The following is an 18,753-nucleotide window of genomic DNA, read 5'->3' as shown; positions in this document are numbered from 1 at the left end:
CGACCTTCACCCGCCATGTCCCAACTTTATTACCCTCCCCGAGCAACCCGCCACTGCAGAGCACGTATTGCATCACATGGTCATGTAGTCTGAACACAAATAGCCATAGCACCCATATCATCTCTTGTCCAGCAACTTGAATATCTGTACTCCGAAGGATTCTCCCCATCATTCCGGTCAATAAACATAAACCTCTCAACTGACCCGATCCCTCCCCCCCCTTCAAGTAACACACAATTCCATCCCCTTCCCGCTGTTTTTCCAGCCCTCCCCCCTCCCACTGAAGCAAACCCCAATCTGCCAGCCTTGTGTCCTCCCCGTCCCACCCACAATTGCCCCGAACACTAGGGCCAGTACATACCCACAATTTCAACAAACTTCTTGGGTATTTCCCGTTAGGGTTCATAACTAGGTGGCCACACGACTCCCCCTCATATCCGTCATAACCACGATGTGACTCGTAGCGTGACTGATGTCCCAGAGGAGGTGCCCTGCGGTATAATCTGAGGCAATTTTGGTGCTACACATTCAAATCACGTCATCAGCAGGCCAACAACATCAGAACAGTAAGAAACCACATTTTATCGGGACCCCATAGGAAGACATGTCTGCTAATACCTCTAGCAATGGGGAACATGCGAAAAAAAAGGGGAAAATACAGACTTTAGCACCGTTCCCCATCACTATCACACAGGCATTAATCCCCCCCAGTCCTCAAGGGCCTCTATTACACCATTTATGTGTCGTTCACCCACTCACTATTCAGCGTCGTCCTCCTCGTTGTGCATCGGCTCCGGTTCATCCTCCTCTCTGTCTGCATGCCTGCCAGCCCGCTTATACTGCTTGATGAAATCCTCAACTTGCTGAGGATTAGTAAAGAATTTCTGCCGTCCTTGGTACGTGATTCGCAGCTTAGCCGGGTAGAGCAGGGCATAGTCTAGTTGCATGTCACGCAGTTTGGCCTTCACAGATAGAAACTTTCTGCGTTCCTCCTGTACCATCTGCGTGAAATCTGGATAAACGGTGAAGGAATTACCATCATACGAGAGTGTCTTGGTATTGTGGGCCGCACGTAGAGCTGCATCCCTATCCCTATAGTTCAACAGTCGGGCGACGATCGGTCTAGGGGGGAGCACCCGGCTTCGGGGCCAATGTTCGGTGCGCCCTTTCCACTATGAATTGTGGAGAAAAGACCTCCTTACCAATTGCTGCCAACAACATCTTTTCTACGTATTCCTCCATCCTGCCCACATTTGTTGTCTCCGGAATTCCCACTATGCGTATGTTATTGCGTCTACTCCTCGCTTCCAAATCCTCATTCTTGGACGCAATAACACGCAGCAGATTGTCCATCCTGGATAGTTGAGACGTATGGCGTGTCGCAGTATCCTCCGTATCGGAGATCCGCTGCTCCGCCTCTTTCAGTCGCCCCTCATGTACCTCCAATTTGTGGACTACCGCATCCATGCGTGACGACATCCTGTCCACTTTGTCAGCTATCGTGGCGAACCCCTGTCGCATTTCCCGGCGAACTACTTTGAGGTCCGAGGAGCCATCACGTGGGCTTTCATTGTCTCCACTAGTGCCCGCCTGCTGCTGTTGATCCGGACCAGCACGATTCGATTTCCTGGCAGTTTCAAACGTGAGCTTTGGCTGCTTCGCGTCTGGTCTCCCCATTCTAGCCGCCACGCAGTTCTGGCAATTATCACTTCAAGGCGATGTTGCCAAAAACACTCCAGTAATGTTCGTCACGACCCTCAAAAATGAAGGAGCTAGAATGCAGCAGAGAGTAGGCCCGTCCACCGTACACACAGCTCTCCGAGTATATGCTGCGGCGGTCGACAGTCCACTCTCGCATAGTCTCCCCCATCCACAGCCGGTATTATAGACGATGGAAGGCCCGAGAGTCCAGGGGGTGTCCTCCGCTATCTGCTCAATGCACTCTGTTATTCCACACATCCAGGGCACTGGTACGTTCTGCCCCGAACTATGCGCAATCCCGCTGCACTGGTAAATGCAGGTTGGGGCCTGGGCCTTAGCACAAGTCCAGGAACCTAGCCGTTGTCACTTGCAGTCGCCTGCCACGCATATCACCCCACTGCATCTATGGCGCGCCGGGGAAGCCAGGGCTAGATCACACTATGCTCTGAGGGGGCGCCCGGGAGCAGGGAGCCACTCACCGCCACTGAAGGAAAAGAAATAACCACAGATGTCCTCCACGTCGGATATGGTGTTAGCAGGCCTTCTCCGAGGGCAGCGCAGCTCATCCAATAGTAAGCGCCGCTCCGATCCTCCCCGCTGCTCCGCAGCACAAGCCCGCACCTCAAGGAGAGGGGTGGTAGCTGGTGCGGGATCTCTTGCCGGCGCTCCCGAACAGCAAGGGGACGCGGATTCTCGGCACGCATCGGGCAGTTATTTCGGCGTTTCGCGCCTAATGCGGCCCAGGGTCTTCAGTGAAGTCGCGGCCTCCCCTGCCACGTATAGCCGGATTTCAGCGGCGCCTCCTCCAGCGGTCAGTCTCGCTGGGGACAGCGTCGCCCGTCGCGACCCCAGGCAATTACCGATTTTGCTCAAATTCAGGAATCAGGCATCGGAGGTCCCGCTGCACAGTTGAGTGGAAGCACAGCTTAAATTACTGCCGTTAAAAGGATAAATAGCCGGATTCCATTTGCCGGGCGGTGGGAGCCTCACGCGAAGGCAGCCATTCACCAGTGCGCCACCTAGCGCCCTCAAACCAATCTGTAGAGTTACCTGTGTTTTTCCAAAACCCTGACTCTGTAGCAGAAAGAGCTCTACAAACACTAGATGTTAAAAGAGCTCTTCTCTATTATATAGATAGGACTAAATCTTTTCGTAAGACAAAACAATTGTTTGTATCTTTCTCTCCTCCACATTAAGGCTACCCCATCTCTAAAACTGGAATTGCAAGGTGGATTGTAAAATGTATACAAATATGCTATCAAAAAGCAAAACGTACATTAACAGTTCCTCCTAGAGCACACTCCACACGCAAACTAGGAGCCTCTATGGCTTTCTTAGGGAACATACCCCTAGAAGGCATATGCAAAGCAGCAACATGGTCTACAACACACCTTCACTAAACACTACTGTGTTGATGTGCAAGCCAAGCAGCAAGCTGCAGTAGGCCAAGCTGTTCTAAAAACTCTTTCAAACTATTGCAACAGATACAGGTGTCCACCGCCAGGGGAGACACTGCTGCACAATCGATGCAAAGTGTACAATCTGCAGCTCATATGCCTCAAACGGAAAATGCTACTTACCAGTATGTATCTGTTCTTGGCATGTAGAGCTGCAGATTTGTACACGCCCTCCCGCCTCCCCGGGACCTGTATGTGTTCTAGTTTTATCTTAATTAGATGCACATGCATGGACATCCTGGCTTTACTCCTACTAACTCCATCATTTCCCATCATGGCGAAAAGTAATCCGAGGATGGAGCCGATGACCATGCGCACTATCGTCCAAGGGAGGAGTCACCTATCTCGTGACTACAAAAGACTTCTTCGAAGACGACAACAACATGCAATCATCCGAGCCCAACACCAGGTGGTGATCTAATGCACCTAATGCACAGTGTACGAATCTGCAGCTCTACATGCCAAGAACAGATGCATACTGGTAAGTAGCATTTTCCTTGCTATTTGCTGCATTTACAGTGGGCAAATTTAGCGTACACGTCTATTTGCTTACCTCTTGCTGCAATAGCTGCATAGCTTCAAAATAGACATCTGCCTCTTTTCAGAGTGCCTGTTATTAAGAGACTTAATCCACCAAGACTTCCACCTGCCCCAGTATGGAATCTTTACATTGTTCTTACAAGACTCATGGGTCCACCCTTTGAGCCACTACATAAATGTGAACTTCAATTTCTCACTGGGAAGGTTGCTTTCCTCATTGCTATCACATCACTGAGGAGAGTGGGTGAGCTTCAGGCACTAACCATGGAAGAACCATTTTTGCAAGTACACCGAAACAGAGTAGTTCTTCGTACTAACCCTAAATTCCTACCCAAAGTAATTTCTGCCTTCCACATCAACCAATCTGTTGAGTTGCCTGTTTTTTTTCCTCAACCAGATTCTGTGGCAGAACATGCTCTATACACCTTAGATGTTAAACGAGCATTACTATATTACATAGAAAGGACAAAGCCTTTTTGTATAACTAAACCACTCTTTGTTGCTTTTGCTCCACCTCACAAAGGAAATCCCATTTCTAAATCCGGTATTGCACAGTGGATAGTCAAATGTATTCAGACATGCTATACAAAAGCAAAAAGGACTTTAACAATTCCCCCAGAGCGCATTCCACTCGCAAGCTAGGGGCTTCTATGTTTTTCTGTAGGAAACATCCCCATAGCTGACATCTGTAAAGCTGCAACATGGTCTACACCTCACACATTCATAAAACACTGTTGTGTAGACGTGGTAGCAAGACAACAAGCTAATGTACGCTGATCAGTTCTACGTACACTCTTTCAGCTACAGGTTAGCCACTGCTTTGGGATCTACAGCTCACATGCCTCGAACGGAAAATGCTACTTATCCAGTATGCATCTGTTCTTGGCATGTAGAGCTATGGATTCACATGCGCCCACCCACCTCCTCGGGTACCTGTAACTATTGCAGTAATATCTTACTTAGATATATACACATGGACCTCTCTATTCTACTCTTACTAACTCCATTCTCACCCTCTGGGCGAAAACATTCTAACAATGGAGTCGATACCCATGCGAACTATCACCGAAAGGAGTCGCCGCCTACCTTGTGACTGGAAAAGACTTCCTCATAGGAAAACAAAGTGCAAGCATCCGGACTCAACACTAGATGGCAGACCCATGCAAAGCATGTGAATCTACAGCTCCAAATGCCAAGAACAGATGCATACTGGGTAAGTAGCATTTTCCTTCTGCACACTTTTGTAATTCTGTCAGCCGAGTGAATGACTCCCTGAGTTCAGCCTTTTTTTAAACCTTTCTCCTTTTATTCTTGGCCTTCTGTTTTTCTCTCGCAGTTGAGCAGGGTTACCACTAGTCCATTCCCAAGTCTTTTAATGATTTCCTCTGTTCTCTTAATCACATTCACTCCTTTCCTTCTTGCTTTACAGTCGCACTGCTGCACTCCTTGTTTCACATGCATAGCAAGATTTTTTGTGTGCCCTTGTATCTCTTCCCATCAGACACCTTCAGAGGCTTTTGTAAAACTGTTATCACTCTTCAAAGCCTTGAATGTCTGAGAGAATAGCTCTCTTAGCTCAAATCATTAAATCTCGTTACTTTAACACCATGGGAGGGCAAATATATCACTGAGAAAAGGTGTGTTTGAGGAAGAAATCCTACCTCCCCATGATATCAGACCAGCTGTACTTGAGAAAATAGTTGGCCCTAGAGGCTGTTTACATGGCTCTAGGTTTAGCAAATGGACTGCTTCATCTCATTTCCTTCAGATTGCTCGGTTTCTTTCTGTCAAAATGTGCATGAAGTCCGGTCTGTTTGCGTTGTACTCGAATAGTGTCTAAATGTTGTATGATGGAAAGGGCACATTTGTAATCTACAGGCGACATTCTTAGCACAACTAATATCTGGGCCACCTTCTAATCTCCCCTTGCAAAGTCTTTCATTTTACTTTTCTTTGAGATGTGGTTAACCGAGTAAGTTGCTGGCTTGCTATGATGGTGATGGTCATTTTTTTTTAACAGATCCCATGAATGCCCTACAGAATTTAACAGGGGTTGCCCCAGCAGGTGCACCTGGCATGGGCATGAATGTTAGGCCACCAGGCGCGCCAATGGGTGGAATGGCTGGTTTGGGACAGATGGCCCAGCAAATGAACCTCCCTGGACAACAACAACAACAACAACAACAACAACAGCAGCAGCAACAGCAGCAGCCTGGCACCTCCGTAATGGCCCCCCATAACATGGCAGGGGTGACAGCACCTGCAAGTATGTTATTTTTTGCATGCCTCATGTCAGTCTTATTTCCTCTTCTACTTTGTTGCACTGGTTATAGAATCTTTTTACTGTAGCTAAGTCCCATCTTCCACGTTTTTATTTCTGAATTCACATTACCAGTTACGATTATTCACTTTTCCTTGTCAAGATATTGATCCTGTTTCTTTTGCATCTCTTTCGAGTATACGCAAAGCGCATGCATGCTAGACACTAGCTGAAAAGACTGTAAAGGTTGATACAGATTCTGCAGCTTTAAAGCTTGTTGGATTCCCCTTTGTAGTGTGTAACTGCTTGCTGGTTTTACGCAGTGAATAGGACTTAGCCTGTCGATCCCTGGTGTGCTTTTCAGTGTGCAGTCTGTAGGTTTGATGATGAAATGTTCAAGACTAGTGCATTGGAATCACTGAAAAAAAGTCTTTTTGTGTTTCATCCTAACTGTTTTAGCAAAAATAATACATGCAGTAAGAGAAAACATCCAAGTTCTAAAATAACACAGCAGTGTAACATTTTCACTAGCACTGCAGCCAGCATTAACCAGTCTCTTGGCGGCAGATAATTTAGTAGTGCTCATGAGGGCAGAACATTTTTAAACATTTATTTGTTTAATAAACAGGATGTGAGAAGAGGTTGGAGTATGTTCTATGCAAATGCTGTATTCATATACTCTTGCAGATTAACCAATGCATAGGTTTAGCAGTGGTTCCCAAACATTTTTGACCTGCGGCTCCCTTGACCCATTGCCCGTGGCTCCCCACTGTTACTTTTTTTGTGGGTGGGGTGGATGTAAGCCCGGCCTCAGGAGTACTTGCATTTTCTCCCTGAAAATAATTGGGATGACGATGATGAAGGTATTATAGTCCTATACGCATGGTGTTTCGTATTACTAAGGTGACACCTCTAATAAAATATTCCTATTTACACTTCTTTGCCCATGCCTTTTTTAGAGTACGCTCAAACATTTTATCCCACTTACAGTGCTAGATAGCACCCCCCCTATTCATGTAGGCCCCATTACCAAAGTGTTTGTGCGCTTGAAGAACATTTGCTGTCTCCTCCCTAAAATTGCCTCAAAAGCAATACAATTAAAATAAATTCCTCAGATTTTGTTTTTAAAACGTCCCTCTTTCTTACTTCCAAATGTTGGCATTATGCTGTATATGGTGTTTTACTTCCCTATGCTCAAGGAGAGAGCAGGCCTGTCTGACAATATATTTGTACTGAAATAAATGTGTCCTGGAAGTACCCATGTGTCGAGTACAAATGACAATACTTAATAATATTTAGTGTGTTTAATAGACACTGCACTTTTCTGATAACTTGCATTGGTCTAAAATGCATTTGGGACAAAACAAAACTATTAACGAGCCTAAGAAAATTAATCAGGCATCTTCAGCTTACTTTGGGAGTGTTGGAATGTAGTGATCCAGTGAAATATGGAGGTCATCTCCCTCGACATTCCATCAATTAAGCACTACGTTTACAGTTTTAGGCTGTCACTTACAAATAATCAACATCATGCGTTTAAGTCTAAGTCTAATAAGTTTAACTGAAGCCAACAGACCCGTCAACCTTAAATGCATTAAAGTGCTTGGTGCACGGCTCCCCTGGCTAGGTTTGATGGCTCCCCAGGGAGCCACAGCGCACAGTTTGGGAACCACTAGTTTAATGTAAGAGTAAAGGACACTTGAAGAAATTGTTGGTTTCCCAGTTAACCCAGTCTTCCGTTAGTTGCTTGGCTCCTTCACACTGTGGGTCTTGTTTCTAGAGTTAATACGTTGTCAAGGTGACTGAGGTTGATGCTGTAGTCCTTAGCAACACACCATTACCATCTTACTAGGGGTTTGTGTGGTTAGTAAACAATAAAGCATCTATTAGTGCAATGAGTTGTGCGAGTCCTGGGTGGGCAGAGTGAAATAAAAAGAAAATTATGCTACTCTGCTGGTGTAGTTTAAACCTGCTTAGGGTTGGAATGGGGTAGATGATGCATGATTATACGGTTTGTACATTAGACTGACCAATGTTAATATTTATGAAATACTGTGACATTCATTCAGTTTATATATAATTATGAATTCTTTTCTAGCATATTGTGTTATCCTTACTAATTCATATCTTATTGTTAGTATTGCAAGATGCTTTTTCGAACATCTGAAGACATGACGCTGTGTATTACTCTAGAGAGGATGCCTTTTTTGTCTGTGCCATAATTTGGGGCTTGGAAATCCCCTTTAGAGCACTTGGAAACATCAGAAATGTGATTTGAAGCCCTGTGAAAAACATCTAGTATTGCAGGTGTGTGCCTGATGTCAATATGAGGGGCTGTGGAGCTTTTTGGCAGCAAGTAACTGAAATACATGCAAACACAAATGTAAGTTACCAACCAGTTAGTAGCCTTCCCCTGGTCTATATTTTATTGAGTAATTTTTTTTAATATCACGTAAGATCCCATAGCTGTGTGATAAAATACTTAATATAAATATGCACATCTCAAAGTGCCCTACGTTAGCTAACATTTCCAAAGTCAGTGTGGTTTGTTTCCTCACACTTACCCTTGCCATGTCCTCCTGACACTTTATCTCCAAGCATTACCTATACTGTAGCTTAAGTCTTAACATACATAGGAGTATAGATGACATACAGTATGAGGCTTAATGGTGAGTCTCATGTGAAGCTGTAAGATGGCAATGCCGAATAGCCATATTTCCAGGTAAGTATTTTAGAAGTATTCTAATTATATTAAAAACTTGGAAAGTCATGGATGGCATTCCAAGATGCTGTTCTGACTTTGATACTGAATGTCTGCCCTGATATCATTGTCCAGACAACAGTGGCTGTAAAAGAGTGAGTGATCTCCATGTTGTTGCTTTGGAGATTTAAGCCAACAAAGTTTTCACCAAAAAGCTCCTCTTGTGACTTTCACTCTTGTGGACTGTGCTTTAACATCTCTGGTGACTGTCCTTTAGGTTTTACATAAACAACGGTGGTGTAGTCTATATTCCATCTGACTATAGAAGCTTTTGCCAGTGCTTGTCTTATTCTGTCCGTGCCATAAGCTGCAGACAGCTGTAGGGTAACTGTTAATTCTTCTGTTGTGAAAGCTGACCAGTGCCTTTTTTTGTGTTTAAAGGGCCCCTTCAGGTGAATTGGTAGGGTTTTTGATGGAAAAACGGCATTGAGAGGGTAGTTGATGTGGCTTTCGAAAAGGAATGATACATTTTTTTGTAGTGCTTGGTGCCACATTGCCACAATTTGTAACCCCCCGAAATTAGTATTACTCTATGCAATTGAACTTAAATCCCAAATCTTAAAAGGCTGGAAAGCTGAGTGAGCCTTGCTGGTATTCAAACTCTTGACCTGCATGTGTCACTGATAAGAGGACTCGCCACAAAGGTAATCTTAAACCTTAGACCTTGCTATTTGGCCGATGCCCGGTGGCGCTACCTGATAGCTAAAGAGATGGGCTGTGAACTTCCTAGGCCGTCACCTCCTCAGCCGGACTTGGGGCAGACTTTCCTTCGTCTCGCTGCCGTTTCTCCCTCTTACCCCTTCACCCTACCCCCGTACCCTTCTACTCTCCATTTATATTATTTTCTATACTCTTGAAATGTTTTACTAGTAACTGATGTAACTTTGTGGAACCTCATGTAAAGTGCTGATACCTGAGGGTCTAGCCAGCGCTATATAAAACTCTATGAATAAATTTATTGGTCTGGAGGTTTAAGTTGTCATTATGAAGTGTCTGATGGTTCACTCAGAACACCTTAATGTTGCTTAACTCTTTGATACTTGTCATTTCTACAAAGAACGTAGTTTTCGAAGTCAAACATTTCATTTCACATGTGTACATAAGCTTATAAAGGAACCAACACCCGCCTTGAACGCCTCAATTTACTCTCCCATCCAGAAACGGAGGCATGCTAAGACGTCATTTCATAAATAGTAATGAAGAGAAATCATTTTGAGAGTGGTTGAGCGAAAAGGGTTTCTTAGTCTGTTTTTTTCATGTAATGTGAAATTGCTGTCCGTAGTTAACGGATGTAAAAGGCTTGATAATACATCAGGGAACTCGGTGGATAAAGCGAGGTTCTTGCTTCTGCAGTATGTTGTGCTTCAGAAACTGTCTCTGAACTAAGTTGATTTCTCTAAGCACAGTTGAGGCAGTTGCTAATGACTAAACTGTTAGGACTTCAGGAACATGGCTGCCATATTTATAGCACTTGGGTCATGATCTAGACCCTGCTCATCTCTGGACAACAATCTGATATGAGCTTTGGGAAGCATTTCATGACTGAGGGACAGCTGTAGAAGACTAGACGTTTATGTCCACCTTAGCAGTGGAAAGGTTCATTAGAATTGTATGGTGTAATAACATTTTCATCTGGTTATGAGGTTTTGATAGTTTGGAAAGGAGTAGAAAATTGTTCTTCTAATTAATGAAAGGTAAAAAAAAAACAAATAGAGAATAAGGAGGACACTATGAACCCTGCAGATTAGAAGAGGTATACAAAATGAAAAAATCTATGAAAAATAACTATGCAGCTTAAAATTGTATTTGAGAAAATGTTAAACCAAAGGGTTTGAAGATTTGTGGGAATTTACTTTCTAACTGCAGTTAAACTCTTTGTATATCTTGTATACCTGTAGTTGAGTTGGAGATTTGACCCAGCTAAACATGCAATTAAGGCCTGGCCACAAGTGTGGATGTTCATAGGTAAAAATAGAAGCTTTAACAAAATACTTCGTTCTAATTCAAGGCCTGGACATATGCGGTAAGGTTAATTCAGGTATCCCTTGCATCTAGGCCCGTCCTAAGAATTAGTCACAGTCCACGCATGGTAACATTTCCTTAGTAAGTACTTGTCTTCATTGGGATTGTCTTATTCTTTCATCCCAAAGGTCTTCTAATTTCAGTGATTTTTAGAGAGGTTTTAAGTAATATATTGTATTGGTTTTTGATGTTTAAATAGTGTGATATTTCTGGCCAGATGTGATGACTGTGTGTGGTTACTCACATTCTTTATTTTGTGCATTAGATTGACGAAAGATTGATGTCTTACTGTCAACACAATCCAAACTCCAACCCGATTAGGGATAGAGGGAAATTTGAGGATCGACTAACTATGCTCATGTTGATTTTGGAAAGGATTGTATAGACTAATAGAGACTAAAGGTTCCAGCAGTGCTACCAAGGCGCAGGATAGTTATGGTACTAGCTTGCATCTGATTATTTTTAATAATTGCTCAAGGTAGGGGCCCTGCATTTAGGAATACAATTAATTAAAATAGCTCAAGGAGTTTGCCGTACTTTGTTAAAGGACCTTCTGGTCCTTAAAGGAACCATGGTGGTCGAATATAATGCCCAAACATTTCTAGGATTTATCAATATTGACCTTTCTTTTATTAATAATCCAATTCATAGTATGAAATTTCATGGTATGAATTTTCTGAGACACTTTTTGACACTTATTTGAAAGGCAGCTCTAAGATCAATAAAATAAGGGAGAAGTACGGGTTTCCAGGTTAGAGCAATTGTAGTTAAAATAGAAAGAGTAAACTAAAAATAATTTCATCCACTACCTCTTCTATATATTTGAAGACAAAGCATTGCAATTTTGAATTTGCACACAGACTTATGCATATTGTACCTCACTGATTGAATAAGGAGTTTACTATTACCTGATCTAGTTTCATGACATGAGTCTTTAGAGCAGGGTTATCCAACCTTTCCTGGAGTAAGAGTTACTTCTGATCAGTGAACATCGTGAGCTAATGAAGGTTGAGCAACTTGCGCATTGTTACCAGACACCCCCACAACCAGCTTCACTCACTTTAAGCCTAATGTACATAGAGCAAGATATGGTTTAAACTAAATACTTTGATTAGTGTCACTATTACAGGGCTGCCATATGTGTCTGTGAGAGCATGGTTTTTGGGATGTATGAGCATGTGTGCGTATGAATGGTATATATGTGTATGGATGACCGAACATGTGTTGTATGTACAAGTGGCATAGGACATACTTTTCGCCATATGTGGCATCATTATATGTATAACACAAACATAAAACTCCTCCCCTTTTTTTTCCTAAATGGGAGACATTTAAAGTGCAGAAAGATTTTCTGCAAAAATGTTCATGATATGGAAAAATTTTCTGCACTTTCTCCCATTTAAAATAATGGCTGTATTATTTAAACATAAATATGCCGCTGCGTCTAATAGACACTGGGAGCAAATGCCTGCTGTGTGTAAAGAAGACACTTTGAAATGGGAGAAAATTAAACTGAAGTTAATTGCGTTTTCATGAATTCCATAAAGCTGATCATGTACATTTTCTCTCATTTCCAAGTATCACAATTACAAACAGCAGGAATCGTTCTCTCAGTGCCTGTAGACATTGTGCCATATTTATAACAGAAAAATACAGCCATTTGGTTACATGGCAGGGGTTTAAAGTGAAGAAACATGCTTCATAGAAAATTAAGACATAATTGGTTTAAGTGAAAGCGCAGAAAAACATTAACACTTAGTATCTCTCATTTTTAAAAAAATTACTTTTTCATTTATAAATATGGCACAGTATCTACCGGCCACAGGGAGCAAGAGACCTTCAGCCTTCTGATGATGTCAAATAAATACATCCTTCCTTTAACTTTGAAAGGAAAATGTGACCTTGTGTTTATTTACTCTGAAGGTGTCTGGGAGTTACTGGTAGCTCGCGATCGACTGGTTGGAGACACCTGCTTTAGAGGATCTGCATGAGTAATATGCAGTTTCATTATTTACTCCTGAAAGGAATTCCACACACCTATTGATATGGTGTTCTCACATCCACTGGTCATGTTGTACTGTACCTCTAGATGTCTAACTTTGTTATATAGTTTGTCCCATTCCACCAGGTAAGTGGCACACTGGCCAGTTTTACTTTCTGCATTTGGACAAATAGACCTAACAGTAAAACATAGGGATTATAAAATTAAAATGAAATACCAGCATTTGTAAAGCACATGGCTACCTCTGGAGAGGAGACCGGGCGCTGGGGGCAGTTGGGAAGATTAAGCAAACCATTGTTCAGAGTCACATGGTGCTGGACTAACCTGCCGCCAGCGCCAGGGATCGAACCATGAACCCAGTGGTCCGGAGTCAGGCACCCTGGCCGCTGCCCACACCTCTCCCCCTTGTTTATAGGATGGAGTGAAAGCTTTTACCTGTACTACTGTTGTAATATGCCTAGGTTAGTGGCATAAAGGGTAGCCTGTTCCAAGCAGGTTCTTACCTTTGAAGCTGCTGTATTACCTCTATTCTTCCTCATGTTAAGACTTCAGAAGTGATAATTCTTGAAAAATAGAAGTGATGGTACTTGGGAGAACATAAACCCTACTAGAAAAGTGACCGTGGCGGTCAGCGGATAAAGAGGGGTACGTGGGATTACCTTTCTTAAAGCTGGGAAAACGTGAAGAAAGGGAAGCCCAGTGGCTACAGTGGTAAACCACTATAAGGGAGAACAAAGGAATTTAAAAATAAAATAATAAGCATTGCAAAGCCAATAGGTTTCGCCTTGGCTAAATCTATTGGTTTTGTCAATGTTTTTTACATGTTGCACAGCAGTTGCATCTTTGCACATTATTGTAGAATTAATGGGCCGGTCTATGGAAAAACGCATGAATGTACGGTGACGGTTAATAGTGTTGTGGGTCTACCGCTTTATCTTGAATTCACACCTGGACAGATCTAGCATGTGTTTAGCTATGCAAGTGTAACAGCAACATGCGTCCAGTTCACAGATGGTTCACTGGAAGGTACATCAGTGCAGGGGAGAGAATGGGCATGACTGAAGGGGAAGTTGCAGGTCAGGGAAGGGTAGATCACTGGGAGGAAGATAGTAAATGATTATAGCGGATGAAGGTTACTGGATAGAAAGACTATAGGTCAGTAAAGGAGATCACGAGCTAGGCATTGGAGAAGAGATTTGTGAATCAGGCAGGCCAATACAGTAGACTGAGTCCAGGGTTAATATACCAACGCTTCCCCGGTCCTATGTGTATATTTTAGAGCACATACTTGATAGTGGAGTTCAGTGCATCTAGACATGGCTGTGGAGAAGATCCTTTACATGTATAGTGAGATAGCTTTGAGACTACCGTTCATTGGTCCTCATCCTGGTGCATGTGAGGTGCACCGCTGTCATGTCCCAGCTCGAGGTTACAGGACCATCTCCTCGGTGGAGCTGAAGACACAGTACTATCTAGAGGTGTGCGCCTGCGCCCCAGCTTTGGATGCCCAAATAACAGGGCTCCAGTCAAAACCTGGATTGAACAAAAAACTGGCTCCTGGGATCATAGATACAGAAATATTTATTCACAGAGTATCTGTTGCAGTTTAATATCTCCTTCAGAATTGTTCAAAATGTGAGTCTTTTAATTCTCAACTATTGCAGTAGTCTGCCATTTACTGATTCCTCTAGAGTTACTTAAAAACATAGAGACAAGTGCTCAGTGGGAGGTGTGGGCACATGTAGACAGGGATGTTTTAATGATCGTGGATATTTTGTCTTGTGTTAATACGCCACATTTTGATCACAGCTCCCAATTCCGCCTCTGCGCTTGTACAATGTATTCGGCTATCGTGTTAGTACAAGCATGCCTCCAGCACCAAGCTGTCCGAGGCCAGGGACACACCCACCCGCTTGGTGTCATTTAAATGTGTTCATGTTCCCAGAGCGACATGGTTCTATGTGACAACATACAGACTGCAAAACCGAAACACTAACAATAAAAACACACCTATTGTTTAGATATGTCTATATTGATTATTGGCCAGTTTTAAGTTGACAAATCCAGCTAGAGTCCCAAACATTGTAGCACTCGGTAATTAACTAGTCCAACTCCAGCCCTAGTACACTTCAAGACAAGTGCTTGCTAAGATTTGTTTGTGTGCATATAGACATTTTTCATGAAGCTGTGTTTATGCACGGTAGATATGTTCAGCAAATGGCTTCAAACTTCTAAGACTCACCCTTTCCCTTCTGCTAGCAAGGACCATCAACAGTTTCCTCTCGGCTCATGAGCTCGGAGCTTCCCTTCCCTAGAAAACTATTATCAAGTGCATGTTTTTGTTCAGTTATGGCTACACTTTTCCTTCTGCACTCAGCCTCGCAGCCCTCTAATGAAAAGCAACAGTTTCCTTCACCATCTGTCTCCGGACTTGTGCCTATTTTCATAAATACAGGAAAGAATGAAGGGGGAATCAAAAGAAGCCTCTTCTTGTAATTTCACTAATGTCTCAGCTGCTGGCACCACCAGAAAAGAGGGAGGAGTAACAGTGTAACAGAGTAACAGTGAGAGGAGGGCGGGGTGAAAGAGAAAGAACAACCAGCAGCCAATATGCCTGAAATGTGTGCAGCCACTGGGAGATTATGTAAAGGGCGGAGGACCAACAAAAAGAGCACATTGATGGCGCTGTGCAGGCAAAACCTAAAATGTTCCACAAAAGCAGATGAAAATGAGTACCTGGGCCATGGGGACTGATAAGAACACATCAACAGGAAATAGTATACTACAAGCAATAGAAACGGAGGAAAAGTAAGTGGCAAACACACTAATGTAATGAAAAGTAATGGTGGGACAATAGACCCTTTAAGATTTATATTCGGTACAATAGATTTCACAATTGCTGTGCAGATGAAACCTAAAATAGGAGCAGGAGAGTACAGAAAGAAAAAATAGAAGTGAAAAGATAGCCGACAAATTAAAAAAACAAAACAAAAAAAAAGAATATGAGTAGTAAATTCAGACTGGTAAAGTACTTTCTGCTCCTTGATCTGAAATGCGACTTTAAATTGACATTACCTTCCATTTACAAATAAGGTACAGGCCACTTGAAATACACATCTGTGATCTTTAAAGCACTTTTTAAGAAAATGTAGAAACTAAACATAGCATGTTGCTGTTAATGGTTTTGGCCTCTCACTGAGCGCTGTATCTTGATATCTGTGAAATTTGCACCATCCGTCACATATTTTTGTGCAACGTGCTCTTCCTCTGTTCTTATAGACGGACAATCTGTTTCTACACTACTCCCTAAAACTGGGTATTTGTGTTCTCCCACATCCTTTGGCTATGTCCCTTCTGACCACTACTACTCTTATATGATACCCTTTTATTATATAGCATTGTCCCTATTTGGATAGGGGGCGTGGTCACTCCATATCCCATATAACATAGTTTCGTGATCCTGGTCTATTGTGGCATCTACTACTTGTCATAGGCAACCACTCACCTGACTTGCCTGATAATCAGGGAATTACACCTCATATGTTTTTAGTCATCTCTTCCACCATAACCTTTGATGCTCCGGTCAGCCGATTTGAGCTGTAACGTCTTGAGCTGCATGCATGTATAATATAACTGGTGTCGTATTTCAAGTTGCACCTGCCAGAAACACTTTTTTATTGGCCACTGTTCTGGGTGCTCAGATTTCTGTCTCCCATTCAACATTGTCCAAGTCACTTGGGACTCTTGCCTATCTTGCTCTCACTGTCTGTAAATTGTTGGGTATGTTGTTAATCAGTTTTATATCAGCGATATTGCCTGTTTTGGCATGTAGTCTGCCAGTACCCTGTTGTCTACAGGTGACCTGCCCTGTACATTCTCCAGCTGTTCCTTAGAGCTCAGCAGTGCGTTTCTGAGTTGTACAGTCATCTAGTCCCATTATTCCTCTAATGCCTCATAGGTCTTCATTTTTTAATCCTCCCATACATTTTTAGGTCTCGTGTCACGCCAGAGACCCTATTGTCAGCGAGTCTTCGTTCCAGGAGAGGAGACAGGAGCTGGCCACGCGCTCAGAATTGAGCGGGCCAAGCGAACGTGCTGGCTGTGGCCAGCTCCTGTCTCCTCTCCTGGAAAGCCGTACCACACAGCCACACCTCCCCCTGCACGCATGCGCACAAACCGAGACACACACACACGAGCGCACCTACACACACGAGCGCACCTACACACACGAGCGCACCTACACACACACACGAGCGCACCTACACACGCGCACGCACACACACGCACACACACACACACACATGCACTGACACCCCCCCCCCCCACAAGTATGGGCCAGTTACCGCCACTCCAGAATGCTGCAGCCTCCGCGCCGCGTCACCACCTCTGGCCAGGCACTCCGTGGGCGCGGGCTTCAAAAGACGGAAGTCCCGCTCCACGATAGGTTTAGTTTTCTCTTCTCTGATGCTGAAGTAGAGGCTGGGCTTTTTCCTGCTGTAGCCGATCCGGAGAGGAATCATGCCGGCTAAAGGAACACTGCAGTCCGTCCAGGTCTTCAATTCAATCCGAGTGACACGATTGGAATCTAGCGCCTTGAAGCAGGAACAGAGGCATAAAAATGTAAGGCCATACAATTAATAAAAAAACGGGGTGATTTAAGGAAATTGGGGTAAAGGGCCAGCGGAGGAACCTGTCTAGGTACAGACTCCGGCAGGTAGCCCCGCCTGGTCAGCACTGGCGCTCCCCCTCCGTTGAGTCCCCTATTAAGCAGCGCCTTGAAGCAGGAACAGAGGCATAAAAAAGTTAGGCCATACAATTAATAGCCGATCCGGAGAGGAATCATGCCGGCTAAAGGACCACTGCAGTCCGTCCAGGTCTTCAATTCAATCCGAGTGACACGATTGGAATCTAGCGCCTTGAAGCAGGAACAGAGGCATAAAAATGTAAGGCCATACAATTAATAAAAAAACGGGGTGATTTAAGGAAATTGGGTTAAAGGGCCAGCGGAGGAACCTGTCTAGGTACAGACTCCGGCAGGTAGCCCCGCCTGGTCAGCACTGGCGCTCCCCCTCCGTTGAGTCCCCTATTAAGCAGCGAGGACAGCTCCGTTTAGGCGCTAGGAATGTCATCATTCACTGCAGGAGGCTGACTGCATTGACAGCACGGAGCAGGGCCGCAGGCTCTCGATAAGACTGGGCAAACACCGAGCGCTGATTGCCTTAGTCCGGACCACTGTCACCCGACGCCTTGCTTACCAGGCCCAGATCTCAGGTCTGCCCGTGGGATGTGCGCCAAGCCCGAGGCTGCGTCACGGGAGGACCCATCAGTCCTCGTCCCCCGCGAAAGACGTCCCGTCATTATATGGGATCTCTGCCTTGTGACAGATATGAATCGGAGTGGGATTTTTATGAATGGGCCCGTGGCCTGGCATCCTATCCCAGGCCCGACAGGCCTGCTTCCGTGACACGCCGTGTGTGTCTGTTCACCCGGTGGCTGTGACAGCTTTAGGTGCGCAATGCACAGTGTGGACATACATCAGTGCCCAGCAGGTCTGCGACAAGCGGCCTCCATGGCCCATGGGCTACATGGGATGAGAAAACACCCAGGGACTTATTTACAAGGCCCTTGCACCGACGCAAAAGTGGAGCAAGGTACTTGTAAATCTGCCCCCCGTGCCTTCCCAATATTACCTCCCAAGGAGCCACGCACACCCCGAACTCCCACATCCAGACAGACAAACGAGGGGAAGTACGATGCGATGGTCTGAACTCACAACTGTGAACTATGGGGTTGCATTAGAATGTTCAGTAAACCCCGCCCACAGAAACACAGGTGAGCGGAGCGCCACTACCAGGGGCTGCAGGGATGGGATTAGTCTCCGCTACCAGGGGCTGCAGGGATGGGATTAGTGCACGGAATGTCTCACCATAGGCTCAGCATTGCACATGCACACCCACCTTCGCACTTCCTGCCCTACCTATCGGCACCGCCCAATCACACCTGCTATTTT

The 18,753-nt window shown here is 44.4% G+C and overlaps 1 protein-coding gene across 2 annotated transcripts in view; it reads left to right on the top strand.

Annotated features, from left to right (window-relative positions):
- MED15 (mediator complex subunit 15) overlaps positions 1 to 18,753 on the top strand; it is an 800,982-nt gene that overhangs the window by 218,020 nt on the left and 564,209 nt on the right. For both annotated transcript variants that reach the window (XM_078667783.1, XM_078667782.1), the window contains exon 5: positions 5,719 to 5,964. In XM_078667783.1, coding sequence (XP_078523909.1) covers positions 5,719 to 5,964 — 246 coding nt within the window. The remainder of the gene's footprint in view (positions 1 to 5,718; positions 5,965 to 18,753) is intronic.

Source organism: Lissotriton helveticus, chromosome 11 (assembly GCF_964261635.1).
Source record: "Lissotriton helveticus chromosome 11, aLisHel1.1, whole genome shotgun sequence".
Lineage (NCBI taxonomy): Eukaryota > Metazoa > Chordata > Amphibia > Caudata > Salamandridae > Lissotriton > Lissotriton helveticus.
Note: the sequence above shows the minus strand (reverse complement) of the source record. Positions and strands in the feature narration are given on the sequence as shown.